Raw genomic sequence first — 22,244 nt, 5'->3', positions numbered from 1 at the left:
ATGATAAAGTTCTCTGCGTGACACAAAGCATGTAATGTTCATAGAGCGCACGCTCATCGACGTGCGCTGAACACTCGAACAAAATACGTTCCACAGTTTCGATAGAGCCACAGTTGCTGCAGCATGTACCCGCCGTTTGACCGAAACGTTGCCGTAAGCCATTTCCATAGGCAGTCTTTAGACGAAGTCGGTGATGATGATGACGAGAAATTACACAGTTACCTAATGTGCGTATGATGAAGCTGGCTGGTGCATGCAGCTTCTTTCTCTCTTCGCAGCTCAATATTTCGGGCGGAAGTGCAGCGCGTGTGTGTATATATACGTATATCGAGAATATATTGACAACAAAAATAGCAAGGAGAGAGAGAGAGAGAGAGACGAAAGAAACCGAACTATCCGAAGACAACAAAGTTGTTTGTCCGATAAAGCCAGGGAAAGGGCGCCGAAGTTCATCTTCCCACATTTTTCGTTTCGATAAGTGCGAGCGTTATCTTGTCCCGACTATAACGACATTTTCTTTTTTTATGTCTCTGGCACGCAGCCGCAACCTTTACTGTGAACGAGATAACCTGAAGTGGTTCTGTCCACATTCTTGCAAGCTTTCGGCACTTCACTGAGGCAATGGCTTGTCTCCCTCGCGTCTATATGCACTTAATCGCAGCACAATAAGATGGAATAAACGGCATTTCAAAAGCATGCAGTGTGCAGGCCTAGGGCAATTATTTCCCTTTCTTTTCTCCTTGGGCAGTGACGTGCAGAAATAATAGGCTGACTTGCGTGCATAAACTGAAACGGTTATGTACAAGAAAATACCACTCATCTAGCCTATTTTTCTTCAATTGTGCGACGGTCGACGTATGTAGGAGATAATGAATATGCTTGTTTTGTGGCGAACTGCAATGGCTTAAGCTAGCAGATCGCACTGATTTTTTTTCTTCATATATATGTTTCATAAGCTAGAGATCGCAGTCCAAGGTGACCTGCTAGGGCAAGTCACTAATTTTGACAGCGGTAGCTATACCGTGAAGTTCAGGTTCTCAAGGCTCACTGAGATAACTAATGAAGCGTGACTGCGGAACAGTTAGCCCTTTTAACTAACTTCGTACGGTCTGCAGGCTACAACGTAACAGAGACTAATGGTCTAGGTTTGCATGCAGACCCTGCACACACGTGTTATGGCTGTGTGTGCAGACCTAAATATTAAATTCAACGGAAACAATAAGTCTGAACTTAATAGCTTAAAACTAAGGGGCTAAGGGTGTAGAATTATGTATTAAACATTAGCTTCTATGAGGTCATGAATACTGATATGTGTTCACCTTAGATGCGGACGGCCCCGTACATGGTTATGATACAATATTACAACAATAAATCAGCACAGTTTGTATGTTATGTAATACATTGGCAATTAGCAAAAAGCATATAGCAACACGGTAGGCATAACTAATACAGCAAGACATCGCAATAATATCACGAAAATATGTATCGGTTTCACGGCTCGAATAAGACCACGTTGGACTTTTTTCTTTTTTTCTTCTTCCTGGAGCTTGTTTTTTTACTGCGTGTAACAACTAACAAATGTCTAATCTCTTCTCCTCCACATTTCATGCAGGATGGTGGGCCATACTGATGGGCGTCGCCTTCTTTGGATGCCCATCCGCAGCAGCAAAGCCTGACGGTGGTGAGTGTTTCATTTCAGTTCTTTTGACAGCTGGATTGGGCGAGCTCCTTTGACTGCGAGGTCCTGTCCGGAACTCACCATATATATATATATATATATGTGTGTGTGTGTGTGTGTGTGTGTGTGTGTGTGTGTGTGTGTGTGTGTGTGTGTGTGTGTGTGTGTGTGTGTGTGTGTGTGTGTGTGTGTGTGTGTGTGTGTGTGTGTGTGTGTGTGTGTGTGTGTGTGTGTGTGTGTGTGTGTGTGTGTGTGTACACACACACTAAAAGCACCTGGTTGGCTATAACCTTCCCCCATAGTCGGGCAGCCCAACAACAGACGCTTTTCTTGCTAAACGCTCTGCCTTCCCTCTTTCTCTCTCTGGCAACATGTCGCATTACTACGTCGTTACAACTTACACCGTTGTTTCACTGTTACTGCTCCTGCCAAGTGCTTCCTGCAAATGGGAAAAGCAGTGTACAGCTGAGCAGTCGACCTGAGTGCTAACGGTAAATACAGAGCTTGATCGCTCTGATCTTACTGACTGTCAAGGCAATAGAGTATATATGAGGGGTTTGTTTTTGTGTGCGTGCGTTTGATATGTGCATGCATATTCTTGCGTTTTTACGTCCCAAAACTACGATACGATTATGAAGCACGCCGTATAGAGGGAGTCTCCGGATTGGTTTTCAGCACCCAGAGTTCTTTGATATGCTCCTAAATCTAAGCACACGGCGCTTTTGCACTTAACCCCCATCGAAATGCGGCCGCCGTCGGAAACGGAACCTGCGCTGTCGTGCTTTGCAGCGCAACGCTATAAACGATACTTCATCACAGCGGGTGATTATGTTCCTTCTAAAGTTATCGGGAAAAGAAATCAACTACATGTGCACGCGCACTCCCATATAATCATCGTCCGTGTCCTTTTGAAGAACTTAATACATATTCGTGATATTCTATACTTTCAAAACATTGGTAAACTGCTCTAAACTACCGGCACAAATTAATCGCTAAACTGGGCGATACAAAACAATCGTTTTTGACGAGCCCTATACGCTTCGCAGGATTTTGCCGTTATCGCTCTGTGTATTTTCCATATTACCGAGGTGCACTGTCGCAGCTTCCCAGTGGTTCAAATTACGTCCATCCCTGTCCCGAACACGAGAGCACACTTGTGGCGACGTCGACCATCGGGAAGCGTATTGACGTCACTGAAGCAAAACCACCTACAACGCTGTCAGAGTGTTATCTCCCTGGGTCAGCGCATGCGTTCGCTAGAGTTCGGGCAGGAATTGACATAGCTGCGACACGACGATACCCAGTGAAGCCGAACACGTGCGTCTCGTGGGAAATGTATACATATTAGGGAAAAACGAAATGATGGAGGAAGCGTGTTTGTTTAACTGATAGACTGCGCACCATGTGTTGTATTTTATCTTCAGCGTTCTGAGTTTTCCGTCTTTTATTTATTATTATTAATTCAGACTACCTTTCACGATGGACGAAAACTTAAATTTTCAAAAAGAAAAAAAGGGGTGTGCTCTCGGTTTCCGATGGTATTTATCCAATGAAGATTTTAATTTTTTGGCGCTGAGCCGTGCTCCCTAATTTCCAGAATAAGTACTGTCAGATCTTGATGACAGCACTTTTAATTGAACTTTCTTTTTCTAACTAGTGCGAAACTGATGTCCAGTGTGGCGGCTAACGGTGCCGGCCGTTGCACTCGGCAGTGATATATAACAACGACACAGCACCTTCGCACTACGTGATTTCCTTATCAGTCGTATATTATTACGGTGTTCCGGAGCTCTTAATTGGCCGTCGTTTCGCCGCCCTTGGCACGAATTCTGCTGCTCAAATAAAGTATACCAGTCATCCGTACCCGCCAAGGAAGTTTAGTGACTATGGATCTGCGCTGCTGAACACGAGGTCGCTGGTTAGCTTTTTTTACCCTTGCCGGTCGCATTATGATGGCGGAGAAATGCAAAAACGCTCGTGTAGCGTGCATTGGGCGCACGTTAAAAAAAAACCAGATGGTCAAAATTAATCGGGAGTACCCTGATATGGCGTGCCTCGTAATCAGAGCATGGTTTTGACACATAATTTAATCTTTAATTACTAGCTATCAATATACGTGTCAGTCGGCAAATAACTATAGGCGACGTGATCGTAACAGAAAATTTGTGCGCGTATATGTAGTAGAGTCGCTTGACACAAAACAGGAGCAAGCAAACATCACGTCGCCATAGAGTGGACATGAAACGCTTGATGATATTCGTTTACAAATGGGGCGACGTTCAATCTCTCACGTCGCACTGGTCCCCATCCTCTGCACATACCATACGCAGACATACTGCACTGCTGCTTGGGGCAAGAAATGCACGATTTTCTGTTATCCGCATAGAATACGTCTTTTAGCACTGTAATAGCACTGCAGGTCTAGTGCACATGGTCTGTACCTGCCCTTCCTACAACGATCCAAGCAGAAACGTAGAATCCTGGGAGGCCTTATTACGCAGCCAAAACTCCGAAGAACAACATAAAGTCATCGGTCTCGCCCTGACCGCCGCCCAAGGGATTCCGGCCGATGGCTAGGGCAGAGGCCAAAGCCTCCTCCCCCGTCATTCTCGACGGGTGTAAATAAATGTCATTTTTCTCTCTCTCTCTCTTAGTATTATGCGTGTTATTCTCTCCACGACAGCATCTTCTTTATATCTTCTTTTACCTGTCACTGAAGCGGTATACTATCTTAGCGCAGGGATTTCGAATGCGTCGTGTCTTACAAGGCACGAGAGTGTGCGCGAGCTTAAAGCGCTCGTCGATGCATAAGAGGACGGCTGAAGCGTCCAGGGTGTCGGAACGAAATGTTTTTCGTTTCGGTTTTAGTTTCGTTCCACCGCAAAAAGTTCCGTTCCCTTTCTGTTCCGGAACGAAAAAAAAAATGTTCCGTAACGGTTCGTAACGTTTTTTTTTTCTATGTAAAAATTTGAAGTTAAGGTAATCATAAACAACATTTGATTTGTGATGTAGTTACTTGCCCTCCTCTTAAGAAAGATGGATCTATCTATCCATCCATCCATCCGCCTACGTCTGGCTGCTCTCGATCGTGATCGACTCCTTAGCTTGGTATAGAAGAAAATTGGCATGGGAGGGTAAGAGGGTTTGCCGAATATGACTGTCTGGTCATGACATGAGTAAGGTGAAAATCCTGTCGCGTACGTCGTCCAATTTTTTTTTAACCTCCTTGACGTCGTCAAACCCCTTCCTCTAGACACGTGTGCCACATACCCGTATACCACGGGCAACGGACGATAATCGTGCATGCGCCAAAGGTGATTGACAGTTTATATCTTTCCAGGAACAGCGAGAACAAATAGTGGTACGCGCTAATACTGTACCCTGAGATATGCATAATTGCTCACGTTGCATGACCTCAGTTGTTCCGGATTGCCAAGTTTTCTCGTGAACCGAAAAATGATTTAAAAATTTTCGGTTTCACTCCGGAACGAAATAATGTAAAACGTTTACGTTTTACATTATTTCGGTTACGTTTTCGTTCCATGTCGAAAATATCGTGTGTTTTTTTTTTCGTTTTTCGTTTTTGGTTTTCGTTCCGATCCGACACACTGGCACTGGTCCCCGCTCAGCGAGTGCGCTATAGACGGCCCTACATGCACGCTGAACCGTCAAAAAAAAAAAAAAAGGAATTTGACCTACGCACGATCTTAAAAAGGGCGTTCGTCGAGATTTCCGAACAGGAAACGCGGAGATTCTCGTCAACGTTTCAAATCGTCTTACTAGACACTGCTATAACGCGCCGTCGCATTGTCCCAGGGATCTCGTATCGAATTCGTCAGGCACGCCTGCTCGCTGTCTTGAAACTCGGGTCTTTGCGCAGATACACGCAGCCGGCACTTCCTCACTCAGGATCCGATTATAGGTTCAGGTTTCAGAGCGGCGGCCGCTCGTACACTTCCTTCCGCTATTTTCTAACAGGGTTTAGCTGCGGCATTAAAAAAAAAGGGGGGGGGGGGGCAACGACGGCGGAAGCCACTGTTTTAGTTCGCACAGAAGAATAGGAAATGAGCCGACCTTGTCTGCCTGTCCGTCCATCGTTCGTTCGTTACTCTTGGATTTAGGCCCGGCTCTCACGGACTTAAAGGAAGATGCCCTACTTGTGTAAGTTATACACTTCGCCGCAGAGAACTCGATAATCGGGGCGTGCCTTGTATGTCCTCTTATTCAATGAATGGCGCTGTCCTTGCAAGCGAACGCGCGCCCTGTATGCATGAATACGTGCATACAAACTACAGTGAAACCCCAGTGATACGATCACAGCTCATACGAATTTCGGGGTGATACGAATTTTTCGTTGGTCCCGGCCAAGGCCCATTAGCCTGCAATGTAATGGAGTATGGTTGTTGCGAACCGATTTTCATCCAGCGACGTTTGATACGAACGTACGCTACCGCCCAGGCACGAAGAGGTGCTGGCCGCGCTGTCGCGGAAGACGCAAGGAAGACGCGCGAAGCACATGCGAGCGCGGGAACGCAAGCGTGGGAATGCGCGCCGCACTGCCAAATCGTCAGAATCACGGTATAAGAAAAACACATTTCTTACGGTCAGAATAAACCTTCAGAGACGCGTCACGGCCTCCGAGATTGTGTGCGCGAATCCTTAAGGCTCTTATGTGCCTCCGTGTGCCTTCGCGTTTAGATTACAGAGGACATTAGCGCCATGCTTCTTTTTTTCTAACGCGTCGACGCGGGCTTCTGTCGTACTGTGTTTACACGTGCCTGCCTCGTGCATCAGACATCTTATGAAAGGTGGACGAGGACCGAAAGAAGGCGGGGACGGTCTGGGCGAAGGAGTCAAGCCTCACAACGTCAACATACGCGACCGTTGAGGTCGCACTTGTGCGGGCACGGCCGTAAATCTGCCAAAAAACATCCCCAACACCTCCGCGATAACAAAATCGTAACACAGGATCGTGTTTCTGCAATTTTGTGGCCTTGATCCATCGCGTCAAAGCGCTTCTTTTGTTACTTTCGCTGCAGTACTCCGGTGTCATGCAAAAGAGTATACTAAAATTTGAAACTGGCTACTGCTCTCGCGGGTCACAACGCACCTGGTTCATTAATTAAATACGCACGTACGGACCGTATGTCTACGAGTGCTGGTATGATTGCCAACACCTAAAAACTTGACTGACAATCATTCAGGGTCCTTCCTGACCTTGCTGCGGCCCTGAAACACGATAAATGAAAATGTATGCCAGCTTTCTTTTGTCGCATGCTAATTTTCCATGCTTTCTGGCGATACGAATTTCGGATGATACGAATATCTTTGATGGTCCCGTGGGATTCGTATCACCGAGGTTTCACTGTAGACGCTTTCCCATAGTGCCGCGGAAAGGTTTGTCCATAAGTTTGCAGGATTTATTTCTTTTTTAATAGTTTTTTAGGTTTCTTACACTAGCAGAAATACGTAGGGTTAAGAGGGGTCAATGTGAAGAGGTCGAAGCAATATACGCCTCCGGCAACTCAATTTAAACAAAATATAATAAAACTAGCGCTCTTGCTTGCGTAATTACATAGAGTTTCCTAACAGATGAATCACAGGGGCATAAATGTTGTTTATGAGGTAAGCAAACTTAAGTGTAGCTGGTGATTAAAATTTTCGCAGTGTCATGCTGCAGGTAACAGGCCCCCGGTAGACTTCTAAAGACGGTTGTTTGCCGGCATCGTACGTATGTACGGGCCGAAATTTCTTGTGCACGCTTAAAACATCTTAAGCAGACTTACGCGACAAGCTTACGACAAAAAGAAAAGTCATGGAAAATACGCCTCCACCACCTCGTAAAATAAGGTTAATTTTTTATCCCACAAGCGCACGGTGGCGAACGGGTCGCAAGGACCAATCGTGACGACGGCGTCATTAAAAGCTACCAGTCCAAACAGTGCCTTGAAAGGTCTGACAAAAGCGTCAACGCGCAGGTGGGCCCCGGTGGGAAAAGAAGGGCAGCGTCAGAGGATATAGGCTTACCGAGGCTATAGTTGAGGAATGGCATGATCTTTCCTTCACGGGTATCACTGCTATATATACAGAAGGCTCGGCAAGCGAGAAAACACGCAAAATCGACAGCCGCGTGCAAACCCGTCGCTGTTGCTCACTGGATATACATGGCGTTGTGCTTATGAGCACCATGTTGCGTGTTTGATCCAAGGTGCGGCTGCTCCGATGACGGGGTCGCTGTGAAAGCGCTCATTTCCATGCACGCTTGGGGGCTCATTAACGCACTTCAGGCGGCAGTAGTTATTCCACGGTGCACTACTGTCTCTCTCAGTGAGACCGTGGTATAGCGCATAGAAACGAGGATAACAGAAGGGACATGTACACGTTGCTTCAGCCCTCCAGCCCGCAGTTTCCAAGAAACATGAAAGAGTCAGGCGCGTAGCCAGGAATTTTTTTTTCGGGGGGAGGGGGGGGGGGACGCTTGCTGAAAGCCTTGACTATTGGAGAAACACGCCTATTTTGCTTATTTATTTTCGATAAAACACCATGTGTCATCAAAATTTCGGCGGGGGGGGGGGCGGCTGGAGGCCTGGAGGCCCCCCCCCCCGAAATTTCGATGGGGGGGGGCAAACCCCCCGCCCCCCCCCCCCCCCCCCCCGGCTACGGGCCTGGAAAGAGTAAAAAGACTCTGATACTGTTGTAACCTGTCATACAAGCAGAGATAATCACGCAATATAGATATGATAAACGACCCGTACTTTACGACATATTCACTCAGCGCCCGTTCTGTAATCGTTCTCCGAGTTGCATGGTGGTCTGCAGCAGTATTCTGTACCGCGATTAAAACCAGTTAGTTCGTGCACGCATATCATATCTGTCTGCATATGCGTGCATGGATGGTGAAACAAACGACCATCGACTGAGGGCAGTAAATAATCAAATGTCAGTTGTTTCGCTCACAGTATTCATGAGAAAATTTCACTGTTCCGTGAAGACTGTGTGCTGCAGACTGACCGTGTGCCACGAACGGCTATTCTGATGCATTATGTTGCGTGCTATACTGCGCGCCGCCTGCATTGTATCGAAGACCACGCAATCCCCGCCATTGCAAGCCACGCATTTTCCCGTGCGCGCTCGCCACTATTGCGATGACAATCGACGCCATGCATATAGTAACAAGAATCAATGATACGGCGCAACTGCAATTATCACCCGCATATATTGCGCAAAAGTTATCAAAAGTACCTTTGTTCATGTACAGCACGCGCAGTGCTTTCACTTGGCGTCGTGTGCTGTACGGCTATAGCATGCCAGTCTCCTCCATAACACGCCGCCAGGGCCGCGCCACCGTCTCGTTGGAATCATTACTACAGCAAAAATCAAGACAAAACTAAAACTGTTTTTTTTTTTTTCAGCCTCCAGTTTAAACAAAATAAAATACCGTTTCGATTAACTGTTAGACAAATCCATTTAAGCCTTTATATTTTGTAGTATTGTTAATTATTCCAGCTTATACGATCAAGTACAATATATGTTGATTGGTAATCAACGTGCTGCCGTTCGCTCATTGCAATCGATAGCAATTTTGCACACTTCGTATAAACACGCGGTGCGTCCAGTCACAAGTTTTATAACAGTCAATACTGTAACAAAGATTGTGACTGTGCTTTGCCCGCCTGTGTGAAATCTACCATGATCATTTTTTCCTGTACAGTTCCTTGCTAAACGAATGCCACAGGAAGTCCATATGTTACCAGGAGCTCGATTCACCCAACATTTTTTTTTTTACCTGAATAATGGGTGTCATGTGCAGTACGAACAGTTTGTTCAAAAGGTGTATCCAAGCTATGTCCTTCCAGGAACTTACCTTGAAATCGGTGCGTGCTTGTCTATATGGGGCGCAAACGCTGACTCTCCTTCCGCGCGCACAGATCTATGCAGGTGGATGAACGGGCGCAAGTACTACGTGGCTTTGGGTGAGATAGGCAGCATCAACGCCATTAACGTTACAGCGGATGGCGCCGGTGCCAACTCGAGCAGTGGTGACCGCGACCCGAATCAACCGAGGATCCCGCAGCGGTGCAGCGTCGAACTCATCACTTGCCCGAGCTGCCACATCGTCGTTTCCATACTGTACATCAACATACCCACTTGTTCGAGCGATGGATCATGCCAGTAAGTATACAACCCGCGCGTTCTGCGGCTTTGTTATCGCGCGGATGTGACGCCCTTCACACGCACGCGCCACCTGCGCACCAAGCCGCAGTATCATTAATCGCGGCTTTACACGATACCTTGATTCTTCCCGCTGCTGAATCTTTCCTTGCGTAGATGGGAAATAGCAAGATCCGCCGCAGCATAATACATGCAGCATCCGCGTACACCGTATACGTCGTCCATGCGCAGCCGTGGTGCCGTGAAGTGCGAAATAAGACTGTTTCAGTTTCACGTACGTAGAGGCTTTGCGTACGTAGAGCGCTGACAAGGGGCGTTTCAGAAATACAGGCTCCCGTTGCGCCATCGTACATCCATGCGTAATATATGGAACTGGCGCAAAAAACTACTGATAATGTTTCTATAGGTTGTCATATCATCAATACGGACATAAATGAGTACGAAGTTACTATGCCTGAAGCGTCTGGGTATTGAGAAATTTCAGGACTTTCAACATCTTCGGTTCATATGTATACTTTTCGCCACTTGAAAGTTTCCTACACCAGATCACGCTGTCGTATCCCACGATTGAATTTTTTTCTCACATATATGTAGAGCCGTTCCGTTGACACCCCCTGTATGGGGCTATAGTAATGAAATTGAATCGATAGACCACTTTCTTATACTCTGCCGTCGACAGCCAAATCGAATAACGGGGTTACCCGAACCTCCACTTCGCAAGCTTATATTATGATTAAATAAACTGGTAATACTATAGGATATGGTCACAGAGGCGTCTGCCCGCTGTGTTTTATTTTTTACGTGAAGCGAAACGGTAACAGCGCAATTTTCTTTCTGGTTTTACTCTTCTTTGTTCACGATCCACGTTGGTGAAATTGATTGCCCAAATGTTTAATATTGCATGGTTCTTCAATGTATTAGTATCTCTTACATAGTGCTCGTTATTTTCCCCTGAACAATGATATGTCACGCTGATAACAAGCATGCCGTTCGTGACCTGGAAAGAAAAGAAAGGCACGCACGGTAGATTACAGTTATAAAGTACAAATAAGCCCCAACAGCGTACAAACACTCCTCAAAGTGAAAGAAGGGAGAAATTTCGCTTGCGAACGTTGGTCCAGGAAATGGAAGAACGCTCACGTTCGCGCACCACGATTTAGAAACTTCATATGTTATCTGCTTCTATACCTCGACTACATACCTAAGACCAGTTTAAGACATTCTTGCCGCAAAACGCAACTTAGAGAGCGCTTTGCAGCTCTCGGTGTACAATCAATATCTCCGACGGGGCCTACTCAACCTCTCAGCAGCAGCACTAGCATGCCGTGACGAACAACGTGGCCTTCGTTGTCGTTTATTGACCGTTTAAGGGCACTTTAAATGACGTAAAAAAATGAACAAGGACCACCTTTGACCGAGCTACCGTGTCATGTGATGACGTTATCATGCAAAGTTACGTCGCAATGACGTCATAATGTCACAAGTTTTGGAGATACGTGACGTCATCATGACGTCACGTGGTGACGTCATCACGTGATGATGATCTTTTGCATCAGTCGTCCCCGACGCCGCGGGACGCCAACGCCGACGGTCAAATTTCGCGTTTGATGAGACATTTAAGGCTTTCGCCTTAAAAAAAGGAAAAGAAAGAAAGAACACGCAGGCCGACGCCGCAATTACGTGTGATCATCCCGCTTCTCAGGTCCACGCGCTATATGGGCGTTACAGCAAGCGTTACAGCAACCACAAGATACCGTCTATACCCCGCTGCTGCTGTTAGTCCGCAGCCGGTCACTGTGGACAAGAGTACTATTACGGACACTGTCAAATTCCGCGATATTGACAAATTCTGCAATGACGTCATTTTGAGCCAATCAGCGAGGCCGTACCATCCTTTCGAGCCAATCAGAGCAAACGACTCGGTGGAATTCGACGATGCCCAGAATAGCACTTCGTAACGTGGTTCTGAATGTGAACGTACGACGGCTGAGCAATAGTTGGGCACTTGTTTTCGCCATTGATAAAACTCGTTTGGGTGTTTTCGCAATTGCGTGGGCTACACTTCAGCCAAACCCACCCGCGACGTCCGCAGCGGCGGCCACGATCGAAGGGGACGACTGCTGCGGTTCCGTTCTTTCCGCAACTCCATTTAAACGCTTCACGCACAATTTCGCGAGCGCAGCAACGGCCGCGCGTGCACGTCATCATTGGGCGCACGTATCCTCCTTTCCTCCTGACAGGTCGGCCGTTCGCTCGTTGCAAACACGCGCAGCGCAGGACGACAGCCGCCGCGCGGGGGGTGGTTCACGGCGTGTAACGACCGCTTCCGCGTTCATTAGAAACAGCGTCCCTTTTGTAGCGGCGCAAAGGCACAGGTGAAATCGAACGCGACAGTTACGTCCTTTCCGGCGCCGTTTGATTTGACAATGTTTGTGACAGCGGGCAGAGTGCAAAGAAACTGTACACCGGCGAGTTCCACATTCGACGCGCTACGTGGGCCAGAAATAGGTCAAAGTGATCATGTTTCTACTCTGAGCGAACGGCCGCAGACAACACGAAAGAAATACCGCAACGGTGATTTCCGCTAAACTTAATGGATCGACAAGCTGAAACAAAACGCGAGGCGCTGATGATGTTCGGTTTTCGTCCTCTCCACGCAGAAACTATATTTGCAACGCACGTTGTTCTCCGCAGTATCTGAAGGTAGCGCCGTCCTCTTCCGCCCCTCTGCCTTCGAAACGCATCTTCCGTTTCACGAATCGACGGACCGATGAAAGAGGCCATGTCGCCGAATGGTCTCACATTTGAAACCTCCGGGAGTCTCTAGGAGAGGGAAACCAACAGGAAATGTAGTAATTTGATTCCCGGCCCTTCAGATCCATGCTTCGTTCTCGGCAATCTCTCTTCACGCCATCTTATTAAATATGATCCGATTTGACACACGTTGACGACGTTCACCTAACTACGTCGTATACACACAAAAATCCAAAGTCGGATAGGGTACGTTTGGCACCCGAGCGGCTTAAGTACGCGAGTAGAACACAGGCATCTTTCGGTTGCTGCCCTAAAGCTGAATGTCTGTTTGTGAAAAGGTGGAGGGTGAATCCTGAACAAAGGTGTGGTCGAATACTCGCGATATGTATATAGGGCTTAAATGCGGAAGAATAACATCGGCTGCCGCAAGGTTATAAGTATAAGAGTATATGCGCCTTCATAAAAAACAACGGTTTATTTTGTCGACGTTTCGATCGGAGACCGAACTTGATGAAGATCGGTCTCCGATCGAAACGTCGATAAAATAAACCGTTGTTTTTATGAAGGCGCATATACCCTTATATGAGAACTAACAGACAATAATGTCAAGGAAAGTATAGGGGCATGTTATTTTAGTAATTAGGATATAAATGTGAAGAAAGTAAAGTGGACGGAAAGATAACTTGCCGCCGGCAGGGACCGAACCTGCGACCTTCGAATACCGCAGCCGATGCTCTACCACTGAGCTACGGCGGCGGTCATCCCCCCGTCCACTTTATAGAATATATATATATACATCCTTGTGGAGCATATACGGCACATGTTGACTGGCGAGGGCGCCAGCATTGTAAGTTATCGGTAAACCGAGTGTACTTGAGATGAGATGGCGATAATGAGTAGCAGAACGAAGGCTCAGCCCAATGGCGAAAGAGAAGAAGCAGGAATAAAAGAACAGGCTACGGCGCAACTCGAAACCTTTTTCTTTTCCCTACGTAACAGTTTCGGAACCGTGCTCCCCGATTCATTTGATTGTTGTCATTGCTATCTCCCTGACAACCTACAAACTTCTACTTTGTCGTCCTTCTTAATTCTAATTGCAGCTCAGCGGGTAAAGTGTCTCGCTGCTAAGCTCAGGGATGCGGGCTCGATTCCCGGCCACGGTGGCCGCAATTCGAGAGGGGGCGAAATGAAAGAACACTCGAGTACTTACATTTAGGTGCGCGTTAATTAAAGAAACCCGGGTGGTCAAAATTGATCCGGAGTCCCCCTTTACAGCGTGCCTCTCAATCACGTCGTAGTTTTGACACGTAAAATCCTAGAATTATTCTGGGATTTTTTGTAACCAAGAGCCTCACTCTTGTTTTTTTTTTTTTTTTTTTTTTTTTTGCGCAGCACTTCCGCTTCACGTGACCAACTTCCCGTTTAGGTGCGAAAGCTGGGAAAAATAGAACCATATAAAAAGTGTGCCTGTAGCAAAGGTTCAAGATAGATATATCAGAGCATAAGTTTAGTTCGGAATAGTTTCAAATATAGCCGATTAAGTGTCAGGAATAATTAGTAAAAAAAAAAAACACCGGGGGTTGCCATTTCTCAGCAGTCAGCCTTTCGTACTATGAGGTGAAGCCTCCCAGATTTACATACGCTCTAAGAAAAGATAAAGTAGAACGGGCGTCTTTTTGTCCCACAACAATAATCCTCATCTGGCTTGCTCGCATTTCCTTTCTTGGAAACTCAGCACTCGCGGCTTTCCTATCGAGGATGCTACGCCACGCTGATAACGCGCATGCCCTCCGTGACCAGGAAATGCCGGGCGCGCGGCGATAATGCGAGGAAAGGGCACGCGAGGTAGATGACTATTATTGTTGTGGGGTAGATGCGAGGTAGATGACTATTATTATTTTTTCAGAGTGTAGGGGCAAATGACTGATAGGTCATGACGTCAATAACATGGCATGCCCATCAGTTACGCCACGATTGACGACGCGCGTATAAGCCACGCGTACAAAGAAAGAAAAAAACATTCAAAAACTTTCAAAAAATGACAAATTACAAGAAATAAAAATAAGAAATAAAAAGTCAGTAAAACAAAGGGGGAAAAACATGTATGGCTCATACACACATTCCGTCCTCGCGCTGCAAAAGACACCTAAGTCAAACATTAGGGTCGCCTCGAATATTTCATTACTCGTAATATCAGTATTTGATATTGTGAACTATACGCACAAACCTTGGCCAATTAGCGAGTATCCGTTTTTTAGGCTTTGATGAGAACAGCATTAAGAACAAAGTGCCCCTAAGGAAACGCTCATAATGTGTGGGGTGTATGCTTTTTGCGGATTCCGCAGATCATCAAGTGTCTTCAAATAGAAGCAGACGGGAATGAAGCGCCTATTATTTTTATATGATGCAGTTGTAGCAGTATATATGATGCTGATTTCTACATTTGAGTTCGATATCAATGTTTTTCGTTTCTTTCTTCATCCATCTCTGCTCGTTAAAAAAAAAAATCTTACGAGCTAAGCTCCACACAGATGACAGGAAGTTCGCTTTTAAAACAGTAATATCGATCATCGAAGGAAACACAAGAAACACACACACCTATATATATATATATATATATATATATATATATATATATATATATATATATATATATATATATATATATATATATATATATATATATATATATATATATATATATATATATATATATATATATATATATGGAATGACCTATATTAAATGTGTTGCAGTAGTAGACATGGGCTTTTACGTGCATCCTCGTTCTTTCACTGGGGCTGGAATAATAAAGGGGCCGATGTTGATATTTGAGGACACCATTTCAATTAAGCACTACGAACGGCAACGCAAGGTTTCTTCGTTGATGTACGTACTTGAATAAGAAGAGAAAAGAGCCCCGCACTTAAAACTGAGGAGGACGTGGAAAAGGTATTTCGTGCTCCGAAGTCGCAGCGAAAGAATACTTCAAAATACTTCACAAAGAATGCTAATAAGGACCGAAAAAGTTACAGTGAAAAACGTAACATTTATTCTAACGTTACGACCAGAGACCGGCTTTTATCAAAAATGAGATTTCTTTACATTGCAATGGAGTTTAAATACATATTACCGTAATAAATACGCAGATTCACACACTGTCGCAATAATTCGTTCAAACCTGATAGGGGGCCGGGCCAGAACACACACACACACACACACACACACACACACACACACACACACACACACACACACACACACACACACACACACACACACACACACACACACACACACACACACACACACACACACACACACACACACACACACATATATATATATATATATATATATATATATACAGTAAACTCTCAATTGTACGAACGTCGGTTTAACGAATATTTCAGAATAACGAACTTTTAGAAAATCCCCGGCGATTTTCTTATGCATTCTATGCAAAAATCTTTCAGTTAAACGAATTTCAGAATAGTGAATTTTTCAGTTGAACGAACTTGATCCGCGGACCCAGGCCCATTTTAAATCAATTCAACGAAGTTTTGTGCACTGCAGCACTGGGATAGCCGATGCGAGCCGCCACTAAATCGCCCATCCATCGGCGGCGGCGCGACGTCGCTTCTGCATGCAGCGCCGCCGAGGCAAAGCGGCCGTGCAGGTGGCGAAAACGAGCCACGTAACTTTAGCCTGTAACTAAAAATCCTGAAACTCTAGCCGGGGCGGTAGAGTATATTAGAAAGTTGCGAGACTTCGTGTCTCAGCAACAAGCTGTGCCAGAGGCAGTGCACAGAAACGTAGACTTTCTGGAAAACTTTGTCTCTTCTTGCGCTTTAGGGGCACCACTCCAAATGAAAATTACAGATTTCATTTAAAAATAAACTGCATTTCACCCTTTTGACTCTAATGTCTGCTGTGCCCAATGCTGTTCCATATTCTAGTGAATATTCAGTTTAGTGAACTTTCAGTTAACTGAACTATTTCCTTGGGTCCCTTGAAGTTCACTCAATTGAGAGTTCACTGTATATATATATATATATATATATATATATATATATGTGTGCGCTCTTACGTGGTTGTTAGCACAGAAGAATGAAGCTTTTCTGATTACACTTAATGGTAGCAATAGATAGCAAAAAAACAACGTAGTATACATACGCGGAGATTGTGAAAGAAGTTGAACAAAAGAATAATACGACGGCGGTGGATACCATACCTTTAGCCCTATTAAAGCGAGAAATATCTACGATAGAAAATTTCGCCCTCGACGTGCAAAATAGATTAAAAGAAAAGGAGCATTTCTAACGATGCGTGACTGGGAGTTTCAATTTGAAGGGGCCACGCCAGTGTGCACGTACGTGCTGCCCAAGGCGCCGATCTTCCGACAAGGGAAAATAAATCACGCTCCACTAGCGGCGTATTCGCCGGACAAACGAATAAGAGCAAGGACCGAAACAGCTGTGCGACGAAAAAGCAACTGCACATTTCGATGTGCCTGTCTCGACGACGTTTTTTTCGTTCTGCTTACTTTGCGGGAACACGGCGCAGAGAAAAGGACTCGCCTATTGCACGAGAGCGTGCTTGAGGAGCCTAGGGCGTCCGGGTAAGCTACAGACACGCACGGCAAAATAAAGCAACCGAATGAGCTTCAAACCTGAGTACATCATCCCGCCTCTCGCTTATATATATATATATATATATATATATATATATATATATATATATATATATATATATATATATCCTCCTAGCACGATCTCCACTCGTCGTCTTCGATGAGATGGCGGGTTTGTATAAAGTCGCGCATAACGCGAAAAGAATGAAAAAGGGAGCGCCACGGTCTTCAGAACCGATCTAATGCAAGTCAGGAACCTCCGCAACTCTCTCTCTCTCATTTTTTTTTCCTTTCTCTTCTCCTTCTTCAGTATTGCCACATCTGCACGCTAGAGATCTCTAGAATTCCTTTTAGACGGCTTGCGTTGCTGCTGGATTTCTGGATTTGTACGCATACACTCGTTTGGGTGCTCTTTCACTTCTTTTCCCCCACGCAGGGGACGCTGCATACATGGTGTTCCCCCCTTTTGCGAGCTTGTTTTCATAGCGGGATGTCAGTTGCTTGTCAAATGACATTTTCTTTCTGTAAGGGTTTCGCTTTTGCCATTGCGACTGTGCACACACCGTCACTGCTCTGCAAAGTATGAATGAAGAGCGGTAGAGTCGAACCAGTGTAGATCCTTCGGCTTGCTGCGGTTCACGGAAAGAACCGCAAAAGTGAAAGAGAACGTAGCTGACGAGCAAGCGTCGCACGATACGTAAGGACGCAAATTCTATACCTGCTGCGGTTGGCTTGGTGGCTTGTGCTGAGAAAGATACTGCGTTTGCCACAGCTGTTTATCAAATTTTGCAGCAAGATTGAAGGTTTTAATCAGGATTGTTCAATATATTACTGTTACTCGCGAAAAAAATATAGAAACGCGAAAGTAGCGTAGAAACATGGCGGCTGTGACGCCATGCGGTCGTTCTGGCAATTCGCCAGTTTGTTTCATGTTGAAAAAAACAAAAAAAAAACATGTCATTCGAGATTGTATTTGCCGAATTGCTGGTAGGTGCACTGAAGACATCTGGAAGGGTGCAGGCGAAGGCAAATTTGCATAGTTTATTTCTTAAATGCTAGGCAAGTTACCGCGTCAAGTTATACACTGAACAATCCTGGCCATAAAAAAAGATGATGATGCCTTATTACTGCTGGTACGCGCCCACTATGGTGGAAAGGTCACGAAACGGGTAGTATGTTTACGAAGTAACAATGCCAATAATAAATCAAGTTAATGAATTTGTAGATTAAAATATAATAATAATTCCTGATGTTTTAGGTGCCAAGATCACGATATGATTATGAGGCAAGCCGTAGTGAGGGACCCCGGATTAATTTTGACCACCTCGGTTTCTTCAACGAGCACCGAAATGTAAATACACGGGCTTTATATCATTTCACCCCCCCCCCCCCCCCCAGTCGAAATGTGCGGGTGTGTGCGTGTGTGAATGTGTCTTATCTGCGCTGGAGCTGTTTTTACCGAAATGAACATGTTCATCGTTTTGTCTCGCAGAGGTAATTATAGACGGCTTGGCAAAACTCCCTGCGACTACACATCTCAACACCCATGCTCCAAGTGAGAGTAAACTGGTGCTGCACAACGATAGCCCGATATCACAAAGCGGAATTTGCAAAAGTCGTTTTTCCTGAACTGAAAATTGTCGATACAGTAAAGAGAAGTGGTCGATGGCTTCCGGCTCATTATAGAGGCATAGCACGAAGGACATCTTGTCAGACGAAATCTCTGTAGGTGAAAATTTAGCAGGGAATATGGCATCGCAGCTTTGTGAAAGAAATTCGAGCGCGAGCAAATGAAGCCTCAAACATGAAAATATTTCATTTCCTTTCAATCTCGAAGGAATAACGCACAGGGGACGATGGACAGAAACGCGAACAGCGCGGCGCGTCATAGTGCTCCGCTGTTCGCATTTGTTGTCATCGCGTTGTTACCTTTGTGGCAATAACAATACGCTATGACTCTAGAGTAATTTTATTACCATCCAGGCTAGAATAACTCGAAAAGAAATGCGAACAGAGGAGTGCGTAGATGCCACCCTGTTCGCGTTTCTTGCCATCGCGATAGTACATACCTTTAGGTCTACATTAAATGGTGTCCGGTGACCAGAAATAAATGCTGAGCCCTTCGTCATGTCATCTTTAACGAGAGAACTTACTTTTGCTTCCTTTCTCTCCTTCCTTCTTTCTTTCAAACTTACAGCGTCTGCCGTGGAAACGTGTCGAATGAAGCACGCTGAAGGAGCTCACGTTCTCGACATATCTAGATGTGGCACCAATTAAGAGATTTTACATGAAGGGTGGACGCAGTCAATTATTTGTGCAAGATACTTTCAATGACTTTTTATCTATTTGGGCGGTGACGGTGTGGTGCACTGCAAAGTTTCTGAGAAGAGCACTTTAATCTGTCCGTATTTGCGTTGCTATTTTAGGTCCTGATGCTCGCCGACCGGCTAAAGCTAACGGAAGCGAACGCGGCGAAAGAAACTCGATAAGGTGGCCACACTTCTCGGCAGCGCTATTTTTGCACCGCGTACTTGGCCGAGTGGGCAGTGAAAAAAAGAACTAACAATGATAACGATAATATTAATAACACTGATCATAATGATAATAATAGATACCATGTATGGTGTCAACGATTGCCTGTCCCTGTACGGCGAGAAACCGTGGTGTGTGTCGCGTCACGCGAGAGTGGAGCTATGATCGAAAGTGATAGATCGAGAGTGCGGCTTCTGGATCGTCGCTCAAGCGAGAACTGAAGCGTGAAAAGGCTGCGGTCGCGGCCACTTCAATCGTGCGGCACTCACAGTTTCTGCGGCATAGCTGCGCCACCATTTTTGTTTTCTTTTTTTTTTCGCGTATATAAATCAAAGCTTAGTATATCAAAAAGCGCTTCGCGCTATATATTCGAGACATCGTGACAAAAATATATCGTGTATCACGCGCTTGGGCAACGGAAAAATCGCTAGCTTCGCACGCGTAATGCGAAGGTTGTGGGTTCCGACCCTTCCGGCGGCGAATTCTCCTATTCGTCCACTTTAATTCATTTTTCATTCATCTCACAATTGTTACGCCGCGCTTAAACACTACAAATGATGCCCTGTACGTTTTCCTTGGCTTCACTGGCTGTTGGCTTCATGTGGTTGCATGTAACATATAGCGGGCCCCTCGAGTTGTGCAACCAATATCACGAAAGCGGGCTCTTTCACACATGTCAGATGTGATGCGGTGTAAACGATTTCAAAGCCGCGACACCATCAGTGAAACCGACAGCCGGAGTCTCCCTCCGGCCGGGACGGCGAACATCTCTTCGCGACTTGCTTGTGTATTGGCGACAACCGCGTTCCTAATCATCGTGATCGACATTTTTGCTCGTTCGTATACACTCGCGTACGTACACACGAATGAGCGAGTATTATATGCGAACAGCCTAAAACTGTGACACGTACACTTCAGTAAACGAGCTATATCGAGGAGCGTCGCTTTCGTTGCCATTTTTATATGCACACCCACGCTGGCTACCAGGAAATTCCCGCGTTCCGCGCAGCTTGCGTCTGTCGTACACTATAACCGCATTGAAGAACGCGCGCATCAAAGGCTCAAAGCGTGAAAGCGCCGATTAATAAGTTTCCGTTCAACGCGTTTGAGACAAAGCTTGAGATTCGCCTTCTTTCCTCTTACAATGGCATTGTCAGTATCCGTTACTTCAAGACAGCTTATTCTTGCCGCGCATTTTGCAGTATTCTCTGCGCGAGGTTTAGGAACAAATGACAGAGTGAATAATGCAAGCGCACAAAAATATCCATCTTTCGAAAGACGTTCGTAATGGAAATGTTGGAGCATCATTATCTCCCCCCCCCCCCCCCCGCTACACACACACACACAGCCACCTTCGGGGCATTCGCGCCGCGCCGGTATTGTTGCTCAATATTCCTAAATTACTTTTCCCAAACAGTCTTTGTCTTATATGCTTTCGCTTCATCTCGACATATCGTCTAGGGGACTAATTAATACGACGCCGAGTGAAGCTATAAGCGGAATCAATGCGTGCGCAAATTATTCAGCAAGGAAAATATGAACGTCATACGCCAGACACGGGCTTTAGTGCTTTTGCTCATTCAGATCATTATTTTTTGTTCAAGATTAGCTGCAAGGTATATACGTACCAAAAAAAAAAAAAATACGAAAGTGGAGTGCATGCAGGCACTGGGGCCTTGCTGATGAGCAGGTCTGAATGATGCATAGCGTTATGTACAAACCTTCCCGTTCAGAACTTATTTGGAAAGGTCCAGCAGCAAATAGGCGCACTGAAGAGAGGCGGCCAGTTCGTGCAACCCTCGCGCGAAGTGCGCGATTACATGCTGCTGCGTATGATACCTTATACGGCAAATATTCGCGAGCAAAAAAAAAAATAATAATCAATAACGCTCAGATATTGTGCCAAGTTTCTTGTTACGATACAGTCGTATAGTGCATTCCGAATGTCCTGCGAATGCCCGCCGTGGTCTTGCGGTTTATGCGAAAAACCTGAACGATCTAGAGTATACTATATATTTTTTCTTATATCCGCATGTTGCCGCGAGATGAATGTTATCACCCTATCAGTTCCCGTTTGAGCCTGCAGCATAGCAGCATACCAAAGATACTGAATCAGAGGCTGGGCCCGAGCTAGTTGGTACATTAACATTATCAAACCGTGAAGCGCATTGTCGCAATAAATATCAGTTGGAAGTATAGCGCTCTGTGTGTCGTCTTCTTGTTCCCGTCTTCATGCGCTTCACGGTTTCATAATATCAAAGATACATATAAAATCATATCAAAGATACATAGCAGCATATCGAATCAATGGGACAATATTCTTGCCACAGTGCACGCAAATATAGAGTACCTACATATACTTGTGAAATGGACAAGCTAGTCCAACCCAAAACTTCAGATCAGCGCCATTGCGTTCCTGCATCGCATACAGTCGTCCTACAGAAAGGTAATAATAAATAATAACTGCTGGGGTTT

At 45.5% G+C, this 22,244-nt stretch overlaps 1 protein-coding gene across 2 annotated transcripts in view; it reads left to right on the top strand.

Moving 5' to 3' along the window:
* Nucleotides 1-22,244, top strand: part of LOC119373162 (uncharacterized) — a 173,608-nt gene that overhangs the window by 117,359 nt on the left and 34,005 nt on the right. Inside the window, exons 3-4 of one of the 2 annotated variants that reach the window (XM_049419775.1) lie at nt 1,613-1,678; nt 9,607-9,850. In XM_049419775.1, the coding sequence (XP_049275732.1) occupies nt 1,613-1,678; nt 9,607-9,850 (310 nt within the window). Of the gene's footprint in view, nt 1-1,612; nt 1,682-9,606; nt 9,851-22,244 lie in introns of both variants that reach the window. The other variant, XM_037643188.2, reaches the window with a different exon arrangement.

The sequence above is a fragment of the Rhipicephalus sanguineus genome, chromosome 1 (assembly GCF_013339695.2).
Source record: "Rhipicephalus sanguineus isolate Rsan-2018 chromosome 1, BIME_Rsan_1.4, whole genome shotgun sequence".
In the NCBI taxonomy this organism is placed as follows: domain Eukaryota; kingdom Metazoa; phylum Arthropoda; class Arachnida; order Ixodida; family Ixodidae; genus Rhipicephalus; species Rhipicephalus sanguineus.
The sequence above is the reverse complement of the archived record's forward strand: the minus strand, read 5'-3'. Positions and strand labels throughout refer to the sequence as shown.